Genomic DNA, 26,482 nt, shown 5'->3' with positions numbered 1-26,482 from the left:
GTTGGCCTTAGCAGAGTAGAATTTGTAGGTAATCAAAAAATTCCTGAGAGAAGGGAAAAGAGAAGAAATGATATCCATTCTAGTGTTTTCCAGTAACTTGCAGATATTTGGAAAATAATGTATCTCTGAATGGTGGATAAGCACAATAATTTTCTAGAATGATTAAATAATTGCTTTTGATTGAGCAAATAGATCTTTACCTTATAGGCCCTTATATTCTGGTCACCCCTGACTTGATTAATCAATGTGCGGCTGGATTTCTAGATTTTTACGCTGTTGCTTGTATCTGCATAAATGCTTACAAATCTGAAGACACGTGTACCTAAACCTTTAGACGCATTGGACAAATTCAGCATACATATTTTGATAGGAAAGCATTTTAAAATATCCAAAGAATATGAACTCTTCTAAAGAAAAAAATATGCTCACTGGAAAAAGAATATTTAGTTAAAACCAAAAAAGTAAGAGATCATGAAGAAAGATCTAGCCTTGCCTTGCCAGACCAGGCAGACATATTTGGCTTTTCTCTGTTCTGAGAAGCATGTAAATTATCTCTCTGACTTCATGCATTGGTGGAAGCCATCACTGCCATTCTATAGCTTTTAAGGGGAAATTGATTTTTTTGTGTCTATTCAAGGCTGCCTGTGATTTTCAAAGTGCATAAGATGAAAAGTCTGGCAAAAATGATAAGCATTAAAAATTAAGAGAAAGCAATAAACAAACACAGAGAAAATCCAAATGTAAAATTTTAAAAAAGGCACTTTTTAAATTAACAAGAAAATGTAAAATTTTTAATTCCTGGTGTTAGCACCCACACAAACAATATTAGTGAACTAGGCCTGTCCTATGCTGATGATGGGAGAAAAAGTGATAATTGTATATTGAGGAAAATTGGGCATTGTGGAGGAAAGCCTATTAATATAAGTATTTATATATTTTGAGCCCATATCTCAACTTCTGGAAATTTGAATTTCCTCTGCTGAAGAAAATAATTGTAGGAATAGTACAAGTTATCTTTATGGTGTTCTGTTTGGCATAAATTATAGCACACAATTAGAAGCAAACTAAAAAATCAATAAGAGTAATTAATTACTTCATAATACACTCAACAGAATACATTGCAGCCATTGAATTGCAACAATGATGAAGACTATATAACTGTATGAAAATGTTTATAACTTGATGTTAAAGAAAAGCAAGCTTCAGAATTATATACAGATTACACTTCTGACCATGAAAAGCATGCTTCTGCATGTAGACCAATCTGGAAGGGAAATGAATTCATACCTGTAATGGGGTGAAAATATGGGTGTTTTCCCTTTCTATATATTTTTCTTTCTTATTAATTTTCTTTTTTCAGTTTAGTATTTTTCTTTTTTAAAAATTTTCTTTATTGATTAAGGTGTTGCATATGTGTCCTTATCCCTCCATCACCCCCCAACCCCCACACATGCCCTCACCCCCATGTTGTCTGTGTACATTGGTTAGGCTTATATGCATGCATACAACTCCTTTGATTGATCTCTCCCCCTTACACCTCCCCTCCCCTACCTTCCCTCTGAGGCTTGACGGTCTGATCGATGCTTCTCTGTCTCTGGATCTGTTTTTGTTCATCAGCTTATGGTATTCATTATATTCCATAAATGAGTGAGATCATGTGGTATTTATCTTTCTCTGACTGGCTTATTTCACTTAGCATAATGCTCTCCAGTTCCATCCATGCTGTTGCAAATAGTAGGAGTTCCTTCCTTTTTTCTGCAGCATAGTATTCCATTGCAAAGATGTCCAAAGTTTTTTAATCCACTCATCTGCTGATGGGCACTTAGGCTGTTTCCAAATCTTAGCTATGGTGAATTGTGCTGCTATGAACATAGGGGTGCATATATCCTTTCTGATTGGTGTTTCTGGTTTTTTGGGATATATTCCTAGAAGTGGGATCACTGGATCAAATGGGAGTTCCATTTTTAGTTTTTTGAGGAAACTCCATACTGTTCTCCACAGCGGCTGCACCAGTCTGCATTCCCACCAGCAGTGCATGAGGGTTCCTTTTTCTCCACATCCTCTCCAGCACTTGTGTGTTGATTTGTTGATGATAGCCATTCTGACAGGTGTGAGATGGCACTGCATTGTCGTGCCATCTTGACTTACATATCTTTGACTTACATCTCTTGGATAATTACTGACTTTGAGCATGTTTTCATATGTCTCTTGGCCTTCCTTATGTCTTCTTTCAAAAAGTATCTATTTAGATCCATTGCCCATTTTTTGATTAGGTTGTTTGTCTTCCTTTTGTTAAGTTGCATGAGTTCCCTGTAAGTGTTGGAGATTAAACCCTTATCGGAGATATCGTTGGTAAATATGTTCTCTCATGCAGTGGGTTTTCTTGTTGTTTTGTTGATGGTTTCTTTTGCTGTGCAGAAGCTTTTTATTTTGATGTAGTCCCATTTGTTTATTTTCCGTTTAATTTTAGGAGCTGTGTCAGTGAAGATATTGCTTTGGCATATATCTGAGATCTTGCTGCCTATGGATTCCTCTAATATTTTTATGGTTTCCCGTCTTCCGTTTAAGTCCTTTATCCATTTTGAGTTTATTTTTGTGTATGGTGTAAGTTGGTAGTCTAGTTTTTTTTTTGTTTTTTGTGTTTTTTTTTTATTATTTGTATGTATCTGTCCAATTTTCCCAGCACCATTTATTGAAGAGACTGGCTCAACTCCATTGTATGTTCTTGCCTCCTTTGTCAAATATTAATTGAACATAGTGGTTTGGGTTGATTGCTGGGTTCTCTATTCTATTCCATTTGTCTATATGCCTGTTCTTGTACCAGTACCAGGCAGTTTTGAGAACAGTGGCTTTTTAATACATCTTGATATCTGGTATTGAGATCCCACCTACTTTGTTCTTCTTTCTCAGGATTGCGGCAGCTATTCAGGTGTTTTTGTTGTTGTTTCCGAGATGAATTTTTGGATAGTTATTTCTAGATCTGTGAAATATGCTGTTGGTATTTTAATGGGGATTGCATTGAATTTATAGATTGCTTTGGGTAGTATGGACATTTTAATGATGTTGATTCTACCAATCCATGAACACAGTATGTTCTTCCATCTGTTTATGTCTTCCTCTATCTCTTTTTTCAGTGTCCTGTAGTTTTCTGAGTACGGGTCTTTTACCTCCTTAGTTAAGTTTATTCCTAGGTATCTTATTTTTTTGTGCTATGGTAAATGAAATTGTTTTTTTTTTTAAATTCTCTTTCTGTAAGTTTACTATTGGTGTATAAAAATGCCATAGATTTCTTGGGGTTAATTTTGTATCCTGCTACATTGCCAAATTCATTTATTAAGGCTAATAGTTTTTTGATGGATCCTTTAGGGTTTTCTATATACAGTATCATGTCATCTGCAAATAATGACAGTTTTACTTCTTCTTTTCCAATTTGGATGCCTTTTATTTCTTCTTCTTGTCTGATCACTATGGCTAGTACTTCTGGTACTATGTTGAACAGGAGTGGTGAAAGCGGGCATCCCTGTCTTGCTCCTGTCCTTAAGGGAAATGGTTTTAGTTTTTGCCCATTGAATATAATGTGTCTGTAGGTTTGTCATATAAGGCTTTTATTATGTTGAGGTATGATCCTTCTATATCCACTTTGCTGAGAGTTTTTATCAGAAAAGGGTGCTGGACTTTGTCAAATGCCTTTTCTGCATCAATTGATATGATTATGTGATTTTTGTCTCGCAATTTGTTTATGCGATGTATCACATTTATTTATTTGTGGATATTGTACTAGCCTTGCATGCCTGGAATAAATCCCACTTGGTCATGGTGTATAATTTTTCTAATGTAGTGCTGGATCCAGTTTGCTAGAATTTTGTTGAGGATTTTAGCATCTATGTTCATCAGGGATATTGGCCTGTAATTCTCTTTCTTGGTGGTGTCTTTATCTGGGTTTAGGATTAGGATAATGCTGGCTTCATAGAAAGAGCTTGAAAGTGTGCCTACCTCTTGAATTTTTTGAATAGTCTGAGAAGGATTGGTTTTAGTTCTTCTTTGAATGTTCGGTAAAACTCCCCTGTGAAGCCATCTGGTCCAGGTCTTTTGTTTGCTGGAAGCTTTATGATTGCTGTTTCAATTTCATCAGTAGTTATCAGCCTATTCGGGTTTTTTGATTCTTCTTGATTGAATTTTGGAAGATTATATTTTTCTAGGAATGTGTCCATTTCGTCGAGGTTGTCCAGTTTTTTGGAGTAGAGCTGTTCGTAGTATTTTTCTTTCTTTCTTTCTTTTTTTTTTTTTTTACAATCTTTTGTATATCAGTAGGGTCAGTTGTTACTTCACCTCTTTCATTTCTGATTTTGTTTATTTGGGTCCTCTCTCTGTGTTTCTTGCTGAGCCTGGTGAGAGGTTCATCAATCTTGTTTATCCTTTCAAAGAACAAGCTCTTGGTTTCATTGATCTTTTGTATTGTTTTTTTGGTCTCTATGTTATTTATTTCTGCTCTAATTTTTATTATTTCCTTCCTTCTGGATATTGTGGATTTTTCTTATTGCTTTCTTTCTAATTGTTTTAGTTGCAAGGTTAGATAATTTATTACCAGTTTTTCTTGTTTATTGAGGTAGGCCTGTAGAGCTATGAACTTCCCTCTCAGGACTGCTTTTATTGTGTCTGATAGATTTTGGATTGTTGTGTTTTCATTGTCATTTGTTTCCAGGATGCTTTTTATTTCTTCTTTGATCTCTCTGGTAACCCAGTCATTGTTTAATAGCATGCTATTTAGCTTCCAAGTGTTTGATTTTTTTCAATGTTGTTATTGTAGTTGATTTCTAGCTTTATGCCATTGTGGTCTGAGAAGATGCTTGTTATGATTTGTATCCTCTTGAATTTAAAGAGACTTTGCCTGTGTCCTAATATGTGGTCTATCTGTGAAAATGTCTCCTGTGCACTAGAGAGGAATGTATATTCTGTATCTTTGGGGTGAAATATTCTGAAGCTGTTAATTAATTCCATCTGATCTAGTGAGTCATTCAGGATTGCTGTTTCCTTGCTGATTTTTTGTTTAGAGGATTTATCCAGTGGTGTCAGTGGGGTATTAAAGTCCCCTACTATGACTGTATTGCTATCGATCACTCCCTTGATATCTTCCAGAAGTTTTATTATGTATTTGGATGCTCCTGTATTGGGTGCATATATGTTTACCAGAGTTATATCTTCTTGTTGAATTGCTCCCGTTAGTATTATGTAGTGGTCTACCTTATCTCTTGTTATGGCCTTCACTTTGAGGTCTATTTTGTCAGATATGAGTATTGCAACCCCAGCTTTTTTCTCATTTCAATTTACCGGAAAATATTTTTTTCCATCCCTTCACTCTCAGTCTGTGTGAATCCTTTGTTCTGAGGTGGGTTTCTGGCAGACAGCAAATATATGGGTCATGTTTTCTTATCCATTCAGCTACCCTATGTCTTTTGATTGGGGCATTTAATCCATTTACGTTTAATGTTATTATCGATAAGTACTTGTTTGTTGTCATTTTTTTATATGTATACATATTCCATTGATTTTTTACAGAGAGGAAGCGAGAGAGATAGAGAGTCAGAAACATCGAGGAGAGAGAAACATCGATCAGCTGCCTCCTGCACATCTCCTACTGGGGATGTGCCCGCAACCAAGGTACTTGCCCTTGACCGGAATCAAACCTGGGACCCTTCAGTCTGCAGGCCGACGCTCTATCCACTGAGCCAAACCGGTTTCGGCGTCATTTTTATTCTTAATGTTTGTGTTTCTTCTTGCCTTTCTGTTTCTTCTCTTTACAGCAGTCCCTTTAGCATTTCTTGCATTGCTGGCTTGGTAGTAATAAACCCTTTTAGCCCTTTTTTGTCTGTGAAGCTCCTGATTCCACCTTCAATTTTGAAAGACAGCCTTGCTGGGTATAATATTCTTGGATTCAGTCCCTTGCTTTGCATCACTTTGTATATTTCATTCCATTCCCTTCTGGCCTGGTGTGTTTCTATTGAAAAATCAGTTGATATTCTAATAGGAGCTCCCTTGTAGTTAAATTTCTGTGTCTCTCTGGCAGCCTTTAAGGTTCTTACTTTGTCGTTGGTGTTTGCCAATTTAATTATGATGTGTCTTGGTGTCAGTCTTTTGGGGTTCATCTTGTTTGGCACTCTATCTGCTTCTTGGATTTGCATAGTTTGTTTTCTTGCCAATATCAGGGAAATTTTCTGTCATTATTTCTCCAAACAGGTTTTCTATTCCTTGCTTCTCTTCCTCTCCTTCTGGTACCCCTATTACGCGAATATTGTTGTGTTTTGTGTTGTCCTAAAGCTCCCTTAGGCTCTCGTCTTGCTTTTGAAATTTTCTTTCCAGTTGCTGCTGTGTTTGTATGTGTTTTCTTCCCTTGTCTTATAATTCGCTGATGATTTCCTCAGCCTCTTGTAGCCTGCTGTTTAAGCCTTCCATTGTGTTCTTTATTGCAACTATGTCATTCTTCATTTCCTCTCAGTTCCTTTTCATGTTGGTGGCATTCTCATTCAGCTCCTTATAATTCTCATTGGGTTGTGTGTATTTGTCATTGAGTTGTGTGTATTTGTCATCCAGCTGTTTGAGTATCCTTATAACCATTACTATGAATTCTTTCTCTGATATGTTGCTAGCATCAGTTTCATTTAACTCCCTTTCTGGTGATTTCTTTTTCTTTACTTTGGGGATTGCTTTTTTGTCTTCCCATGTTTTGCTGTAATGTTTTAATTGTAGATCTGATTGCTTTGATACCCAGGTTATTTGGGGGATGGTGCTACTGGTGTGATCTCTCAGGTCTCCTGGGCTTGATAATCTAGTGTAGCTACCTACTTGAGCTATTTGGGTTCTCTTGATTTAGGCCTGTGAGCTGGAAAGGCACAACTGCGGTGTCTAGAAGTCAGCAGCAGCCATGGAGGGGGGTATCCCAATTTTTTCTGTCTTACACCCTTGGTTGAAGTCATGTGTGCCCAGCAGGGACTCATAGTGACACTGGAAAAGCATGCAACAGTAGTGTCCAGAATTCTGCAGCTGTGTGGTGGGCAGACTCAGTTTTTTTCTGCTGCTCCTGTAGTGAATAGGCGCGTGCTTCCAGTGGCGGTGGCTCACAGGGGCACCTGTGGTGTGTTTGCCAGCATGGCATACTGAAGCACTCTGAAGGGCCCTGGCACTGAAGCCACATAATTTAGGCGTTTGTGGGCAGGTATCCAGGGTGAGTTAATTCAGAATTTCTACTGCCGGGCAAAATGCGTCCCTGTTTGTCTAAGATCGCACCTAGCAGGGGCTCACAGCATCTCCCAAGAGAGCCCTGTGGACAGATGGGCTCTGGGTGCCTGCTCCTTGGAAATGCACAACCGTGATGGTGAGTTTGCCCAGCGCAGAGCTCTGATGCACTCTGAGTGGCCCTGGCGCTAAAGATGAGCAACTGGGTTGCCTGTAGGCAGTTATTCAGGAAGAGGGAATTCAGAATTTTTACTGTGGGGCAGCACGCCCCTGTCTGTTCAAAATGACACCTAGTAGGGGTTCACAGCGGCATCCAAGAGCTGCCTATGGAGTGGTGTTCCCTGGAAGTCTGCACACTGGAAATGCATGAATGTTGGAAACGTGCAAATGTGGAGTCCAGAGTTCTGCGGCTGGGGAGGGGGGAAGTTGCACTTACTGCGGTGGGAGCTGTGCACCTTTGGAGGTGGAGGTCCCAGGGTCCGGGGCTCTGTGGGTGGGGCAGCAGGATTTTGGCTGGAGTGGTTGCTGAGTTGCTGGCAGTGTTCAAGGCCTGTCTGGGGAGTGGTGCTGCTGAGTTCCTAGAAGAGGCCACTCTCGCCTTCAAGATGGCGTGGGCTCCATGCCTGAGTGCTGCAGTCTGGGGAGTGCCCACAGCAGTGGTAGTCTCTCCCTGTCCAAGAGAGCCTGGTCTGCCAGCCCCTGCTGCTCCTGCCGGATTTAACTGTCTCTCACTCACACACACACACACACACACACACACCACACACATCCACACACTCTCCTTCCATCCCCTCACTCACTCACTTCCTATCCCTCACCTCTGTCCTACCAGCTGCCATCTTTTTTTTTTTCCTTTGTCAAATATTAATTGAGCATATGGTTTGGGTCGATTTCTGGGTTCTCTATTCTTACTAATTTTCTTTTAGGAAAATATATGCTCTCTTAAAAATATAAAAGCAAAACATCAGTTTTATTTTTTGGTAAAAATGCAATGTGAATCATTGAGTATTATTTGTTTCTATTAGAAAACACTTCCCTCAATATTTTACACAATATTCTTTTTTTCTAAATACATTTTTTCATTATATGATAGTTTACTTCCTATAGAAGTATATTTCAGGAGAATCTCATGGAAATCATAAACAATTTATAGAAATTCACTTTAAAGTCAATATTTTAAATTATTTGGAATTAATTATAGACTCATGCAATCTTAAGAAATGATACAGAAAGATCCTGTGTACCCTCACCCAGTTTCCCCCAATGGTAATATCTTGCATAACTATAATACAGTATCACAACCAGAACATAGATATTGATAATCTATGGACTTTATTTAGATTTCACCACTTTTTTCAGATTTCACCAATTTTGCATGCACTCCTTTGTGTGTGTGTGTGTGTGTGTGTTAATGTAGTATGTGTGTGTGTGTGTATAATTTTTTTCTAGAGACATTTCAGTTGGGAATAAAATAGGCTAAAGCAACTAGGTCTTTTGATCTATTTAACCAATTAAAGCTGCACTATCAAGTCACTTCAAAAGTGGTTGCAATTAAAGGGTGACTGTAATATAAACATAGTTTTTAGTAGTGTAATATTTTGTTGAAGAGATTTTTATTACTCTAGCCCCAACAGTATGTTGGGTACAGAGAGATCCCCATTTTCTTCATTCAAGTAATTATAGTTTCTCTGAACTTGAGAATCTGCAGTGGAAATGTATTTGTGAAAACAAGTGGGACATCAAAAGAACTTGATATTTCAGTGATCCAACTATAAAAGACAGATTTATTACATAATAAAAATCCTTTTGTTTAATATTGCAGCAATAGGAGGGATCCACATCAAATGCACAGGTCCTTTTGTTGAAACATGTTCACTAAACAGAATTGGAGCAATAAGTGGAGCATAGAGTATGCTGAGGGGATACAGAATATTGGGGGGCAAGCCCACAGGTACTGCTGTTCTAGAGAGGCTGCTGAAAATGAGGAGTTCACGATGCAAGCACAATATACCTGCTGGATCACCATTGCCTTCTTGTAAATGAGAACTAGTCCAGGCTGCCTGCACACTTTCAACTTCCTTCTGCAACATTAAACTCTGCTACTTTTTCCACCATCAGCACCTATGAAATCGCATTAAAACTCAGACATTGATTTTATGGAATGAATTTATTTCCAAGAATCTAAATGCCCAGAATGAAATGTGCTCAAAAAAGAAAAATAGGAATTACTCAACCTTTGATCAACCCAGTGTGGAAAGTAACAATTAAAGAGAATGGAAAAACAAAATATACAAGCACCATAATTTAAGGATATTTAGGCCATCAAATGCTGTGAAATTGACCTTCATTTGAAAAACAAAAAACAAAATTATTTTCTATAGAAATATATTCCAAACTTGAGCGATTAGAAAGGACCTTATTAACTGTGTGATTGTGGTCCCCCATGCTCATATCACACATAGTTGTATATTATTTACTTCATCTGTTATAAATGCAACTGAGACTGACATTTTTGTCCACCTCCCATTGAAAATGCAATAACGTTTAGCTAGGTATTTCTAGAAACAGCATTTATATACACACCAAACCAACAGTAATTCCATAGCTCTGTCCGAGAACATGGGCTCCAGGTTTAGCCATCTTCTTCAGATTTAGCTAACTTTTCCAGTGTTAACTTCTGTAAGTCATGTCAGTGACACTCTTGACCATAATTTGTTTATGTTTTTAAGAATGTGCTTTTGCCCACTCAGTCCTCCCACTCAGAGCAAATATGGGGCTAACACATTTTAGAAGATGAGGATACCAATGACTTTGGGACTTTCTGAAGGGTAATATAAATTCCACTTGAGCTTGTAATTTCTCTTCAAAGGTATGCGATGAGGCTGAAGAACTTTGCAAGCCCCTTGGCTTCAGATGGGGACAAAAAACTGGCAGTATTATGGTAAGTCTCATGGAGGCCAAGAGAAAATAGCAGAAAAATTACAGAATAATTTGAAAATTCCAGATCAACTTCAAGCTACTTAGCCCAGATCATTATTCTTGTTTGCCATTAAACTATTAAAGGATAACTAATGGATTTCTTCAGTCGCTGACTAAACATTTACTCTCCTAATTTATACCCTTATCAAGATGGAATTTTAATGCTTACCCCTTCTTTTTTAGTTTTTTAATACTTAAGTTTCTCAGTAACTGTAAGAAGGTTATGAATCAGCATTTTTTTTACAGTTTGCTGGTTATGGCATTAACATAATCTTTCCTCATCACTACAGCTACAGATGTTTATCACTTCTCTACTTGCGAATGTTTAAACTGAAGAAGGACCATGCTATGAAGTACTCCAGATCCCTGATGGAATATTTTAAGGTAATCCTTATTTTTTATAATTTATAGGTGTTGGATGATCATTAATAAGACTTGGCAAGTATGTTATTAATTATCAAGGTTGTTGCTGTCAAAGGCTAAACTTCCCTTATCCCAATAGGCCATGGCCCTCCCACCTCTCCTTTGGGACTCAGCAGAGAGCTTATGTTTTATTTTATTCCAGGGAGAGAAGGTACAACAATAGTGCAATACCCCAACTATTCTCTGGACTAACCAAATGGCCCTTAGCAACTTCCCAGTTGCAGTCAGGGGGATGATGTCTTCTGCCCTACCCTGCATGTTGGACCCACCAGGAGACACAGCTTGTGGCTGTGACTATGATGAGTCTTTTGTTAAATAAGAAGCTAATTCAGAAAATTCTCAACCCCTGCGCCCATTGGCCATGAGGAGTCTTGAAGTACAGTGGTTGAAGTAAAATACAATTGATTACTTTGGTTACCAACACAAACAAACAAACAAACAATAAATAAATAAATAAATAAATAAGTAAATCTACCATCTAGGGAGCTGAGATGTTTAATTTGCAAAGAAAATAAAAAGATATATCAACCTCAACATGCAATGCCAAAATTTGGGAATGAGCCTGGATGAAAACTGCAATTAGTAGCCTGCTGCTAGGCCTGGCCATTCTACCAGAAATAACTGGCATGTGCATCAGTGGAGCTTGTGCTGCTTCTGCCCCCCCCCCAAAAAAAAACCTGGTCATAATGTAAAATTGAGGAGGCTCAGGACTCCTATTGGGCTGGTATCAAAAGATAATATCTATCTATCTATCTATCTATCTATCTATCTATCTATCTATTATCTATCTATCTATCTATCTATCTATCTATCTATCTATCTAATCTTTCATCTGATAAGTACATGGGAACATTTGGCTAAATTGCACCAAAGCAGTTGTTTGAAATTGAAATGAGTTAAATCATGACCTTACATCAATCATCCAAACCCAGTGAGTGGCAGGGCACAGCTAGCTATGTGATAACACTGACTGGGTTGGGGAAAAGAGCAAGTTCACTAGCTGTTATGTGGTGTATCCATAATGCCATAAAGCTAGTGCTTATGCAGGTGGACAGATTCAAATACAACTGCCCATCCCATCATGTCTACAGTCTCAACCTATGTTCTAGAAAGGTGGTTCTTAAACTTGAGTGGGCATCCCAATCCCCTAGAGGGCTCACAAAACAAGAGTACTGGGTCCCATCCCCCAGAGTGTCTGATACTTTATGTCTGAGATTGGGCCTGAGAATTAGAATTTTAACAAGTTCCCAGGTAATACTGATGGTGCAGATCTTATGATCACACTTTGAGAGCCAATGTTCTAATATCTGTCCTCTTCAGCCTGTCCTGTAGCTTTCAGGACATTGCAAAATACCAAACAGATGTTTAATAATTTACGCCTCTGTCAGAGCATTGAGCTTCTTTGAGATTAAAAGTTGGAGTTTGCAGAATGTAACTTAGATGTGGATCTCTGAGCTCCAGAGAAATGGTGCATTCTCACTGAGCTCTTGAAAGTGCTGCCTCTTTCTCTAGCACCCAATTTGCAAAGGGGGCTGGGCATAAACCCAAGAGGCAGAAGAGGAGCATAACCTGGGCCATGCGGCCTGAGCGGCAGGACTGAGTCTGGCTCAATGCCACAAATATTCTGGCCCTGTGCTACTTTGGCTCCAACCTGGTGAAGTCATTATAATGAGCCAGGTCATTGTCCTATTGTGGTGATGCTAAGTATCATGTTTCCCTGTACTCTACAAGTGTTTGGCCACAAAAATATAGCAGACCCATTCTTTAACCCAGCCCAGATCTATCAGATGAAAATAGAATATTGAGCATTCCATTGCAATGCAGCCCTGGACCAACTACATTGCTAAATAATGAAAACTGTCAGTCATGAGGATTTGCATGTAAAGATAGCAAATCAGGTCAATTCACACACAGAACAAAACAACAGCAACAACAACAACAAAAAAAACCACAAACCACTGCTTGGTCTAACACATTCTTAGTATATCAGAAATCACATCCCACCTTGAATCCCAGGGAAAATGTTTGCAATTGGAGCTAAAAGTGAAAAGCTTTCCTGTACTCTGAAGAGCTTGTTTTGCAGAATAAATTTCAGATGAAGATAATTAAACCACTTCTTGGAGAACTGAGTCTGATTTCACTGGGCCTTTTAGTATATAAGATCTTTCATCAAGTGACTTTCATGGTCCTGATTGGAGGCCACTAATTATCCTAACCAGCTATTTTCATCTAGTGTTTGTTGGTTGTGGTGTGCTGACATGCACATATATCCTAGCTCTGCTAACAAAACAAGAGGCATCCTGAAATGCTGCAATCAATATTAATGTACTCTAAATCACACTTCCATCTGTTTGTGAATTAATAAAACACAAATAGATGTCCTTATTTCCCTCTCTTTCTCTCTTTTTTAGCAAAATGCTTCAAAAGTCACTCAGATACCATCTTCATGGGTAGGCAATGGAAAGTAAGTATCTTATGAAAATTCCTTTTTCAGAAAATCAATGATGTAATAGACCCCAAATATTTTGTATTGACAACTCAGAATCAAAGGTCAATTTTGAGAATATGGTAATTTTTGTAAACACAAAATTCTAGTCAGATTTTAGCTAATTCCAAAACAGAAAAGTTTAACATGATCTGATTAAAAATTTCTTTAACTATTTGATCTTTAAGCTACATTATAGCCTTAAAAATGTCTGTTAATGAGATGGCAAGCATCAAGCCATTTCAGGGAGGCAGGGTAAAAGTTAACTTTAATGTAGTGATTTTTCAATAATTCACTCAGTAAGGAAAAACCAATGAAATATTTATTGATATAAGGTAAGTGCTGTTTAATAAAATCAAATGCATAATAGTGCTAAAAATGTGAAGGCACTTAGCTAGTCAATTATCTGAGCCTTCATGATGATTTTTATATTAATACAAAAATACCCTGACCTAAAATATAAATGCATCTACTGTAATGCTGATTTAAGGCTCAGTGAACTCATCCACTCTAGTGGCCATATTTAGAGCTCTATGTGCTTGGGGCAGCTCAATCTTCCAGCAGTAGGGTGGGTGTCTGGAAATCTGTTGACCAGGTCCTGATGCTGTTCTTATATTCCAAGGTAAGCTAAGTGAACCCCTTCCTTTCTAAGGGTTTGTTTATCCATCTCTAAAATAAAAAGGTTGGGCCTGATGACTTCCTGGCCCATCTGAAGAGCTATTCTTTCTAAGAGAGAGACTTTGAGTCTTAGTTCTGGCTCAGCCATGAATTGGCTATGTGTTTGCGCTTACTTGCTTGAGCGTTAAATTATACTCTGATGCCAATACCACCTTCACCACCCTAAGCTAGTAGTGAGAAGGGAAAATAGGTGACTGTGGACACAAACATTTATAAAGAGCTGGGTTTTTTTTAATTTCCATCAGTTCAAAAGTCTTGCATCTCTAACCAAAACACTTTCTTTGAGAGTAAAATAGTCTCCTCTGACACTTTATAAGTATATACAAAGCACACTCCCAAAGCAGTGGAATGTTGAATTCTAAGATCGTAAAGACTTTCAGAGTGAGTGTGGGAACAGAGCTTTTAAAAACTATGCATTAACTCAATTACTGTATTGAAAGGCAGTACCATTTAAATTGTTGAATTAGGTCTTACTCTCATATTGACAAACAAAAATGAAAGAACACTTTTCTCTGCAAGTTCAGAAAATAAAAATAGCATTGAAAGGCCGAATATATTCTCTGAGCACAGAGTAAATCAAGAGCAAGTTTGGGAAAGCAGCCATTAAGGATCACTGAGAATATACATATAAAATCGGAAATGAAAGAACTCAAAAATATCCTAAGCTCGTGAAGTCATACTAAAAACCTCCTGAAATCATTTTTTAAGCAGCTTCTATCTGAAGTAATCATGCTCCTTTTGGTAGGCCATAGAGCTAATGAATTAGGGAACTCAAAACAATCATCCAAAGGTAGTATCTTGTCTATTCAACAAACACTTCAGGTGCATTTCCTTTTGAGGGGCTGAGGACCCAGCTGAATTCAATGTGATCCCTGCACTCCAGAAGTGCACAGTCCCATAAAAGGCGGTGACAGGTGTGAACAAATTTCTTTGGAAGCCCAAGAAAAAGAGAGCTCGAGCCTCTTTGGTTAAGGAGGGCTTCTTATCTGCAAGAAAAGACTAATTTCCTTAGTGAATGAGGATAGCTGGCCCCACACAGGACCTCTCATAGCACCTTCCAGAAGCAGCACCCCTGACTTTGAGGGCTATAGGGGAAGGAAGAACAATAAATCAGTTAGAAGAAGAAAAATCATATTGGTGTAGAGGAGAGGTTAGCAAAGTTTTTCTGTAAAGAGCCAAATTGTACTTATTTTGGGATTTGCCAGCCAAGTGGGAAAACTGAGGCTATTATATAGAAAGAATATAAAAGAAAAAATAAATTTCTGAAAAAATTTACTGATGAAATTAAAAATATAATAACAATTAAGTACAACTTTTATAATACAAGTCTCCTAAGGATAAGAATGGAATTTAAGAAAAAATATTAACTTAATTGAGATTCAAAGTTAGTGTTTCCCTTACATCAAATTGATTGCAAGTATTCATCTTTTCAAACCATTTTTAGCTCACAGGCCATGCAGAAACAGATAGTAGGTCAAATTTTCCAACCCCTGATGTAAAGTCATGGAAGCCATGTTGTGGACAGTTTAAAGAGCTGGGCAACAATTTCAAAAGTCACATAGAATAAAAAGAAAGAGAGCTAGGAATGTTATGGAATTGTGAGAGAAAGAGGCCATTTGAGGCCTTTACAGGAGCTGTTTCAGTAGACAGGTGGCTGTGAGTGCGGCACTGAAAGGGTTAGAAGAGAATGGATATGTCTACTTGCTTGAGACATTGGCCAGTAAAAGGATTTTGAGGAATCTGGTGCTCACTGGAGGTAATATCCACATTAAACAAAACTTGGGAGGGCTATGCCTGTGTGAACATGAGTGAGATACCTGTGAGCCTGAGAGAGCAATGGAAATAAGCCAATATGGATACAAGGGTGAAGGTAGAGGCGGACAGCCTTATCAAGTGAAATCTTTTGTACAGTGAAGACTTTTAAGTAACATGGTGAAATGGAAGGAAAGTGGACTTTGAGAAAAACAGATCTGCTTCTTAAATTTTTTTTAATTACAGTTTATTTTCAATATTATTTTATATTAGTTTCAGGTGTCCAGCATAGTGGTTAGACAATCATATACTTTACAAAGTATTACCCCAATATTTCCAGTAACCACCTGGCACCATACATAGTTATTACAATATCATTGACTATATTTCCTATGTTGTACTTTATTTCCTGGTGACTATTTTGTTAATTCTGATATGTACTTCTTAATCCCTTAATCTTTTTTCACCCAATCCACCAAATGCCCTCTCCCTTGGGCATCATTCAAAACAGATTTGCTTTCAAATTTTGGCTCTTTGACTTATTTTCTGTGTGGTCCTCAGAAAGGAGGTGCACTTCTCTATGCCATTTTATCATCTGTTAAACAGTGGTGGCAGAAATTCACCTATAGAGTTGTCTTGAAACTTAGAGATACTATTAGTAAAGCCCAGAGCACCATGCTTGCTACATAGTACCTTTAAGAAATGGTGGCTGCTTCCATTTTTGTTGTCATCGTTACCCTTTTTAGTTGGAAATCATAAGCAATCCTGCTTTTAAAACTCCCACAGCTCTTGATTTGTTACCATAGGTTGCTAGAAATTAATGGATTCTGCTATCCTATTAGATTATTAGGGTTCACTTACTCTTTTATTCACCAAACATTGGGTGCTGACTATACATAAGATACTTGCCAGACCCTTTAAATATTCTTTATCCTTGTGCTATATGTATTCATCTGCTCTCCTCAGGGCACCTGATATGTAGTGGATATTAAATAAGGAATAGAGGGATAGCTGGAAGGCAATTTGTTCATTTACTTAACTGATATTAATTAAGTACATAATATGTGCACCAGGCATTTTTCTACAGAGCACTGGATAAATAGAAATAGACAAAAATTCCTGTCCTTGTCAAAGTTACATCCTGTTGGAGGAAAGACAGTAAAAAATATGCAGTATGCTAGATGATGATTAATGTCAGCGAGAAAATAGAAACAAGGAAGGGGATAGAAAGGGCTTCTGGGGATGGGTCAGGGAGCAGTAGGACAATTTTTAATAAGGATATTAAAGGAGAACAATGGGAGAGTGAGCCCTGCAGATACCTGAGGGAAGTGCATTTAAGCAGAGGAACTGCAACCACTTCTTCAGTGGGGAAATGCCTACTGAGTCCAAATAACAGCAAGGGGGTAAGCGTAGCTGAGAGAGGATGGTGGCTTGGACCAGGGTGCTAGTTGTGGAAGTGGTGGGAAGCATGTGCTTGTTTGGGCATACTCATTTGTACATGCCATGGATGTATGAAGAAAAGGACAAGATCTACAAACAGGCCCACAGAAAGAAAATAGGATGAGGAATGCCAAGCAGTGGGGAGAGCCAAGTTGAAATTGGAGTCATACCAAGATGAGTGCTGTATGAGCCATCTTTTAACCAGAGTCATGATTTCTTAGGCACATTATTATTTTTCATTTTATTATTACAATGCGATGTACAGACATGATCATGAGGGAGTCAGCTCATGGAACTTCATGTGAGATCAGTAATGACTGAAAGCAAACAAATGCCCTAGCTCTGCTCAACTCCACTACTCATTACTTCAAAGAAAGGAAGAAGTGGAAGGCAAAGAATGCCCCTCAATAACACTTCCATATTTATAAACTAAAAAGGTCTTTTCAAGATGTACAAGGTGATTTGTTTCCCCTTGTAACTTCTGGACATGATTGGAAATCATTGAATCCAACCTTTTCTTCCAGTAGACAGAACGCTCCACAAAGGAAAGAGATATACTCAGGAGAATACAGCAATTCATAACAGAACTGGGGCTAGGATTCAGATATCCTGGGATTCCAGTACTTTCCAAGGACATATGGTTCCCTTTCACCATTTGTGACACCTGACAGCTTTGAAGTTTTCTCTAGAAATTACAAACGAGGATATATTCCATTATTGCCTTAAATTGACATTTAAGAGTTAATGACCAACACTGGGGGGAAAGGCTATACAATAGCATTTATAACCTGCCATGACAAAAAAAATCCAGAATTCTCTGCTTTTTTGTGTATGTTATTAGCTGACCATTCTGTGCCTAGGTCCCTTAGCTTGGACCTCTCCCCACCACACCCCTCTGTTGAGAATAAATCTGTATATCAAAAAGTATCAAAACATCTCATAAATTATAAACAGAGCAGAAAAACCTTCACACTCTCTTACATCAGACAAGTGAAAAACAGGTAAGGATCCACTTTCCCCCTCATATTAGAACATACCAGAAGATTTAATCTGTTTGCAGAAATGTACCAAAGCTCTCATGTGGCTATAGGTACAGACTGCATGAGTCTTGAGGCAAGTATATCAGTTTGAATTGCTTCTAGATTGAGTCAGCAGCACTTTGGCATTTTGGTACCTTGTGATTGCCATTCCCCCCAGATCCTTTCTATATGTGCCTCTCTGGGTGGATATCAGTTCTATGAGCAGGGTTAGCTCTGAGTAACACAGTCACTTTGGAAATCTAGAGTTGCCAACAGCAGTGGCTGGTAAAGGGGAGAAGGAATGAGACAGGGATCCTTGATGGTGTGTGTGTGGTGGGGGGCAGTGTTCAGAGGAATGAGGAGGAGGTTCCTTCAAATAGGTAGACTTGGGGAGTCCCAATCACAGCTTACCCCCATTTGTTTTACTCACCCACTCAAATGTTCAATCAAAATTAAGTGCTGCATTTGACTGGGCAGTCTTTCGCAGTCTGGATGAATGAGTATATGGAGCGCAGAGGTGAACATGGACCTTGCTCATGGGCACAGGAAGGTACCCATGCCTTTGGGACTATCCCAAGGAAGTCTGCAGCAGGGCAATCTAATGTCAGCCCCCCTCCCCCATTCTATATGCAGCCAACAGGTAACTCCATGTTGCTAACATGAAATAATTAATAAAAATTATCTCCAAATATTGGTAATGTCCAAAGTAGGAATGCCGAAGACTTCTCTTTATAAACCAGCATACAGGTGAATAGGCAGCAATTAACAGCCATCCTTGTAGCGGTCTTAAAAAATCCTAAAGAGATCTTCAGAATCTTACTTTTTTCAGCTTCCCTAATTCTGCTTCTTGGCAGACTTTTTAAAATTTCTCATTGTAGTGACTGCATTTGTAACAACCAGTCATTGTGGTTTTCACAAAACACTTTGATAATAGACCAATATTGTTTTCTAAATGCCAATAGCCATTGTGGCAGCAGGTAGAGAAATCATCGTAGCTCTCAGCTTTTTCTTTCTCTAAAACATCACACCAGTTATATATATATATTCAAAGTAAGAAATACATTTTTGGGTAGAATTAATGCCAGAGAAATATTTACCAGCTCTTTCTATATTTAAAAATGAATGTAGCAATGCACATGGAGTCATCAATAGTTGTTAAAGGCAGTGTGACTTCACTATTTAACATTAGAAAAGGAGAAGTTCTCATGCTACAGCCTGGCAGTGTAGCCCTGTGTGGGTTGGTCAGATGAGGAAGGAATGGGGAGATAATGAGCTTTCTCTATGTTGGGGCATCTGGAGAAACTTACTGTGTTGGCAAAAACTATAGGATGTCATTTGATAAGAGTCAGTGGAATGTGGGAACAAGCTCCACTCTACTTGGGCTTCATATATGTTCACCATGCTAAACCTCACTATGGCAAATGGTGTTATGAGAAGGTCCCCATGTGATAAGGGAGGTCTAGACCCCATTGTCACTCTTCTCAACTAGACTAACAAAACCTGTCTCTTCCCATTCCCCAGGAACACTCCATCTCCAATGTGTCTCAACAATGTCTCTCCCATCGATGCAATGGGGAATTATAACAATGGCCCAGTCATCATCCCCCAGCGCATTCACCATATGGCTGCCAGCCATGTCAACATCACTAGCAATGTGTTACGGGGCTATGAACACTGGGACATGGCCGACAAACTGACAAGAGAGAATAAAGGTATGCTCATCTGCTCTACCTATTATTAACAGCCCATGGTGAAATCAACTGTGCTTTGAAGGGCTTGGATTTTCCTGGTGGCCTTATCTTTCGGTCTCTGATTTTCAGGGCTTAGATAGAGAAGAGTGGGTTACCTCTGTGCTGACACAGTGACCAATATTTTTTAGAAAGTGAAAAAGTCTTGGATTTAAACTAATCTAAACTGTGATGTGTTGGCAAATGACTATTTCAGATTTTCACTCAATGGTAAGGATCAACACAGAGAATCAGGCAAAGAAAAAAGAGAAAGATTTTCATATTTATTGATCCTGTTGGCTTTTTTTGTCAACTTTAATCTTTCTGGGGGACTGAGGGGGAGGTAAGGTTGAACTGAGGCCTTCTACCTTCATTATAACCAGTAGCTCCAGTGAGTACATGATAATGTAGCTTGAATTTAGAAGCAAGGGCCAAAGTTCAGCTAGTATTTTTAACACACTTATAGCTAAAGGTTCTGTTCATGGTAACACATGAGTTTTCTACAAAAAAAAAAAAAATGCAAGGAAGATCCTACTATACCAGAAGGTAAGTGAATTTTGGTGATTCATGCTGTCATCTATGACCTAGCTGTCACATCAGTTCACAATGAAGCCTCACTATGTTAGTGAATGTGGAAAGTAAAAATAAACAGCACTTTTGCCCTGGCCATTCATTTGACTTTGCTTATTTTGGCTCAGGAACCATAGACACCCCAACACCAGTCAAGATGGGGATAGATGTGGGCTTTTTGGCATCAGACTGCAAAGAGGTGACTAGCAATTTGGAGTAGTAGAACTGTCTGGTCAGGAATAGGGAGGCATTAGTATCCTGCATGGTCCAATGGCTGCTGCTCGTGTATGATGTGGTGCAAGCTTCATGGAGTATACTTGGGTGCTACTAGGTCTCCAGCAGTGCAGTGAGTGATAGGGTTTTCCTGTATTCAGGTTGGAGTTGGAGGCCAGCTAGATTCAGATGGAAGTTATCTTGAGTTTGACTCCAAAGGACTTACTGGACTTCCTAGCCCAATTTTTCTCCCAAGCCCCAGAGTCCTCAGAACTCAGATAGCTATCCTTTCATTTCTACTCTGGCCCTAGGGTTCTGGTCTGCATTTCTTCTGTCTGAAAAGCTGCTGCTCTAATCTCTGGGGCTGTACTCTCCAGTGTCTGATTATGAAATGAGGTTCAGCCTACCCAGCCCTCCTCCATGCTGCATCTTCACAGCTATTGCTGAGTATGTGCAGAAACAGTTCCAGTAGAGTAGGAAGGTTGCAGATTTTGAAGCCTGATCATTTATGCATGCCTGGTCATGCACTGGCTAGGGTACCTCAGGCAAGTTATTTAAATCTGTGAGCTACTTCCCAGATTTTATTTCTATAAAGGGAATAATAATAAGATGATGATGATGATGAAAATACCCAGAAGATGATACAGATGTTTTGAATGAAATAATATGTGTAAAACAACTAGCATAAAATATCAGATGCAAGTTAGAAATCCTACAAATATTAATTATCTTTCCTTACTCTATATTATTATATATCTATATAATTCAAAGATTCTGTAGCTATCAAAGTATATTCCATAATTCGTGACTTTAACCCTCAGTTCAACTATATACATTGATTTCTGGTACTATTTACAAATATTGGTTACATGTGTTTGTATAGCAATTTCTAAATGCTAGTAACTGCACTATTTGCTTTATAATTTGTTGACTCTTTTATCCCCATGTCATAGATGAAGAAACTGAGACTCTGAAGTTAAGAGACTTACCCATGATATCACAGTTCTTAATGTTGGGAACATGAATTGAATCTACTGTTCAATTCCAGAGTCTGAACTCTTAACTGATAGACTAGACTGCCCATCTAGAGATCAATATTAATAATGGGTCCTCAGAGACCATCGTGAGCTCCTGCCTTTAGTTACTTGAGTAGTGAATAATTCTTGTCTACTATTCTAGGTGAAAACCCAAAGCCAACTGGTCCAGACAACCAGGCCTATCCAAGGGTTCTAGAATTGCAAGCAAAGGCACAAGCATCTTAAAACTTGGCTAGCGTATCTGCCTCCAACACTATGTTATTTTGTATAAGTAACTGGAGGACTGTTCAATATTTATGAATTTCCTTCATAATTACATTCATTTTAAAAATACATTAGGGTAATTTATTTTATTTTTATTGTATTTTTTCTATCACCATTTATCCCCTCTGTGACCTCTTCCATATACACTACTCCCACCCCCACAGTCACCACACTGTTGTTCAGTGGGCTGGGGAGAAGACCTGTTTGGAATCTTCTCTTTGTAGCCTTGAAGTTCACATACTTGTCATTTCTGAACTGCTTACAGCTGGGATTCTTCCCACATCTGTCTTGTCCACACAGAGATAGGGAAACTGAGGTACTTTTCTTTGGATTGGTACTATGCATCCCACTAGAGACAACTGTGTACTTTCACCTTTTTCTACCCAATTGTGTAATTGGTGAGGTTGGCTCTCTCAGTGGAAAGTCTCCATTTCTGCCCCATGCCTACCCACCCATGAAGCTGCAGATGACTTATTTCAGAAGATTCTAATGCTAAAATTGACCAATGGGGCTGATTCTACTCTCCGGCCTTTGGTCTAGAAGCCCTGTACCCTACCTTCCCAACTGCTTGCTAGAAGCAGTTATTAAAATGATGACCTGAATATCTAGTTAAGAATACCTATGGGAAATCCAGGTTCACATGCTGCTCACATTCATTCAACAATGACTAGGTCCTTTAACATGTCTTTTAATATTGTATTACATAATAAAATGTTTTAGATGCTAATAATAAGTTACTTCTTTATCAGCAGAATTACTATTATTGCATAGTGTGGGTTAAAAAATATCACATAATCAATGAAGTTGATATCTAGAAAAGGAGCCCACATGCTACGCATAACATGAGGAATAAATTCACTGTTTAGTGAAATACCATCTGCTGGAAAATCAAGCACATATAACCTATGCATGGAAATTGTTTTTCAAGAAGGCAAGAGAGAATCCTGACCACTTTACAGTAGTCTCAGCCTCCCCGCAAATACCTCACCCCTAACCAGCACAGGTGTGATTTCCTCATGGCTGAAGCTGCTTTCCTGTGGGAAGCTAACAAAGGGGATGCAGAGAGCCCTCTCCTAACCAAGATTAACGCAGTGTGAGACAAATCAATTTAGACATGGAAAGGGGACACCTAGCTAGTTTCCAGACATTATATAGTATTTCCCATAACCCCTACCCCTGCCTGCACCCCAAAGCAGAAATTCTAATACTCTGTAAACATTGGTTAGCATTACTATCCATCACTCTACCTCTATCAGTGTTTCCCTTTCTCCCAGTCAACTGGAGGAAAATCAGCTGGGAATTCTTACTATCAGTGTCCTGGGGGTAGGGAGAGTTGTTATGTAACACATACTTGAAGGTCATTTTCCTTCCCTGAAGCAATAACCCTTACAAAATGAGATGCCTCCTGCACGTTTATTTGGTCTTAGAAGCTGATGGCTATAATTGCTGTCCAGGTTCACTGGCTATGTCTTCATCATGCCAAGAAAATTCAGTAAACACAGTTTATTTTGACAAAAATGAAAAGATAATATTTTCCAATCAATACCACATACAATGACAAACAGCTTGCTGCCATATAGACCATGGCTCTCTACCATTTTGTGTATAAGGATCCCTTTCGAAATATAAATTTATAATAAATAAAAATGTAAATTAAATACATAATATAAAATATATTTAAATATATTATATATTTATATATCATTTATGTGTATATTTAAATGTATAATTATATATTTATTATATAAACATAACTACTAGTATATAGGCAAATACATTTATATATAATATATAATATATACATATCGTGATGTGTGTGTGTGTGTCTCACAAACCTCCACAAGATTTTAATGTACTTTTAGAATTGTTGTCTGAGAAAATATTACTACAAATTAGCAGATTTAAATGAATTTGTGTTTTATTAATCACAATAACACAAACATTATTTATGCTGCAGAGATTTTGGATCTAACTAAAGATCAAAATAATAGTACTTTATATACATATGGGGCTTTAGTCCCCTAGTAAGTACTCTATAATTTTTTATGAGTGGATGAACAATGAATACATTTTCCTATGTCCACATGGTTGTGTTGTTGCATGAAGTCAGCTTAAGCAATCTGGTGCATATTTTCATGATGTCATTTAAAGGTTTGACCAAGATCTGCTCTGATTTTCAGAATTCTTTGGAGATCTGGACACACTGATGGGGCCTCTGACCCAGCACAGCAGCATGACCAATCTTGTCCGCTACGTTCGCCAGGGACTGTGTTGGCTGCGCATCGATGCCCATTTGTTGTAGTGGGTGCTCCCCCATGTCCAACATTACCATCCATCACTCTACCTCTACCAGAGTATCAATGGTTACTGGTGGAACGCCACTCATTTGGAACGTTCTCTTTATGTTTGTTTTTGTGCTTTTCTCGATATCTGTGAAAAACAGAAATCATTGTAAGTGGACACTACAACTTGAGAACAGTGTATGTTTTATTACTTAGTCATTTTTTAGTATTTTGTATGCATTTATTAGATCCTACCATCCTTTTGTGCTGGATGAAATAACACATCCACACAACCCAAAACAAAGAATGGAAAATACTTGCTATAATAACAGGTTCCTGAGAAATTAAATATATATATATATATATATATATATATATATATATATATATATATATATACTTAAACACAAAGGACCATCAAGTATTCAAATTTTCAGCAATAGCCATTCCCCAAACTATATTATTATGTCCAGAAAATAATGTATTTCAAAATCCATTGTTAAAGTTTTGTGGTTCCTATAGAATTGATCTTCAGGTGAGAGTTTTCATTGTCAAAATTCACTAGTTAGATGTTGTAGCAATATCATAAAATCATGTATTAAGAAAATAAATGAGCATAGTAATGCCACTCTTAAAACAATACTGTGGCAAGCACCAGAGGACATTTTTGTTAGCATCCCTCTCCCTGATTCCCCATTTTTAAAATTTTAATAACCATGAGTGGCAATATTTGTTTGGACAACTTTAAGGCATCAGCTAGCATAAATATTTTTGAACACCATAATTTTAAATGTAAATATTCACCTGGAATTCTCTTTGTGTAAAGCACTCCTCTTGGGGGGTACTTTCGTGGGTGCACTCCCTAGTAGCCAAAATGCTGATAGTTGGGTCCAAAATTGGCAGGATTTTTTTATTGCATTGTGCTCAAATCTCTAGAATCAAAGGTCAAGTTGTCACTACCTAGAAATAATAATATACAGTTTGCTTTCTAGTGGCTTTAAAATATGGACTTCCCCAATTAATATCCCCAATCTCTATTTACAAGGTTTCTTTTTCTTCTTCATTTTCTATTCTATTTCTTTTCTTTTACTTTTTTCAGGGGCTCATTAGATTTTAACTGAAATACAATCACTGATTTTATTCAAGTCTCTATTAATATGAGTCATTTCCATTAAAATTCCAAAGATAGGTCCACATTTTCTAAGTAGTAGAGCTAGTCTTTTAACAAAAATTAGTCTGGAGGCAATGCTTTAACCTAGAATTTTTTTTGAAAAAATCTTGAAGATTAGGAACAGTTCACCCAATTTGGACATTTCTAGATCAGTTGCAATTATCCCCACCCCTTATAACCCTGTACATCCATTTCATGGCCCTAAACATTACAATGTAAATATCATCTTTAGTATTCCAGTTCACCAGAAGAATTCCCCACATGTGCTAGACAATATCCATGCATTAGTTCTGTATAATTACCTGCTGGTATATAATTCCTCATAGCCTTTAATTTTCTGAGTTAGTGAATTTTGTTCACTGTTAATGACAAGTTAAATAATAGATATATGCACATGAAAGATGAAAACTTGTATGAATTTTAAACCAACTCATGCAAGTTTGTGATTGGAACAGCAAAGGATCACTCTGCACTCTTATTGTCAAGGTTAGATATCACCACAGTTGCAAAATAACCAGACCTAAGCTCTTCTCTGGTCATCATTGAGTTTAAGGTCCGGTCCTTTGTTGTATAATAAGGTTGTGACAGTTTACTCCAATGGCTGAAACCACATTTTTAAAATGACTGCTGGTAATGTTCCAGTAACTGAACCCAGCACTTTTTATGCTCCCAGTGAGGTTAAGCTTTACATTCACAGTCTCAGCAACAATACTACCACATGCAGACACACAGAGATAAATGAAACCTCAGAGAATATTTTCTGAGTCTCTTAAATGAGGAAAATAATAATATGAAAGACTCCAATCACCCAAGGTGGGTGTCATATATAACAAATTAAGCTGATGGCTTTGCATTGACCTAAGTTATCTTAATGGCTTACCAGGTAGAGTGCATGACTATTACTATACAGGCTGGGGCAAATGTAGGTTTACAGTTGTTCATATGGAAAATAATACAATAATTAATAAATAATGATTCAAGAATAAACTCTAAGTTTCATGTACTCATGACTTTAACCTTACTTTTGTCTCACCCTGTATAATGAAGCCCACTGGCTTGCCTTACAAATTCAACCTAGAGCACATTCTGAGATGATCATGGATTTAGGAGCAGATTCTACTAGAAATAAAATCACCGGAAACTAGATATTAGAATGCTAGGGGAAATTTCCAAGGAAAGCAAGCATATTGCCTCATGGATGTAAGACTTGTA

The 26,482-nt window shown here is 37.9% G+C and overlaps 1 protein-coding gene across 1 annotated transcript in view; it reads left to right on the top strand.

The window, feature by feature from the left end:
• AFF2 (AF4/FMR2 family member 2) overlaps positions 1–24,343 on the top strand; it is a 191,105-nt gene extending 166,762 nt beyond the window's left edge. The window contains exons 13-17 of the mRNA XM_036305891.1: positions 10,100–10,171; positions 10,500–10,593; positions 13,044–13,096; positions 19,528–19,718; positions 23,998–24,343. Coding sequence (XP_036161784.1) covers positions 10,100–10,171; positions 10,500–10,593; positions 13,044–13,096; positions 19,528–19,718; positions 23,998–24,119 — 532 coding nt within the window. The 3' untranslated portion in view covers positions 24,120–24,343. The remainder of the gene's footprint in view (positions 1–10,099; positions 10,172–10,499; positions 10,594–13,043; positions 13,097–19,527; positions 19,719–23,997) is intronic.
• Positions 24,344–26,482: the final 2,139 nt, after the last annotated feature.

The sequence above is a fragment of the Myotis myotis genome, unplaced genomic scaffold (genome assembly GCF_014108235.1).
Source record: "Myotis myotis isolate mMyoMyo1 unplaced genomic scaffold, mMyoMyo1.p scaffold_m19_p_4, whole genome shotgun sequence".
Classification (NCBI taxonomy): domain Eukaryota; kingdom Metazoa; phylum Chordata; class Mammalia; order Chiroptera; family Vespertilionidae; genus Myotis; species Myotis myotis.
This window is presented reverse-complemented; position numbering and strand designations above follow the sequence as displayed.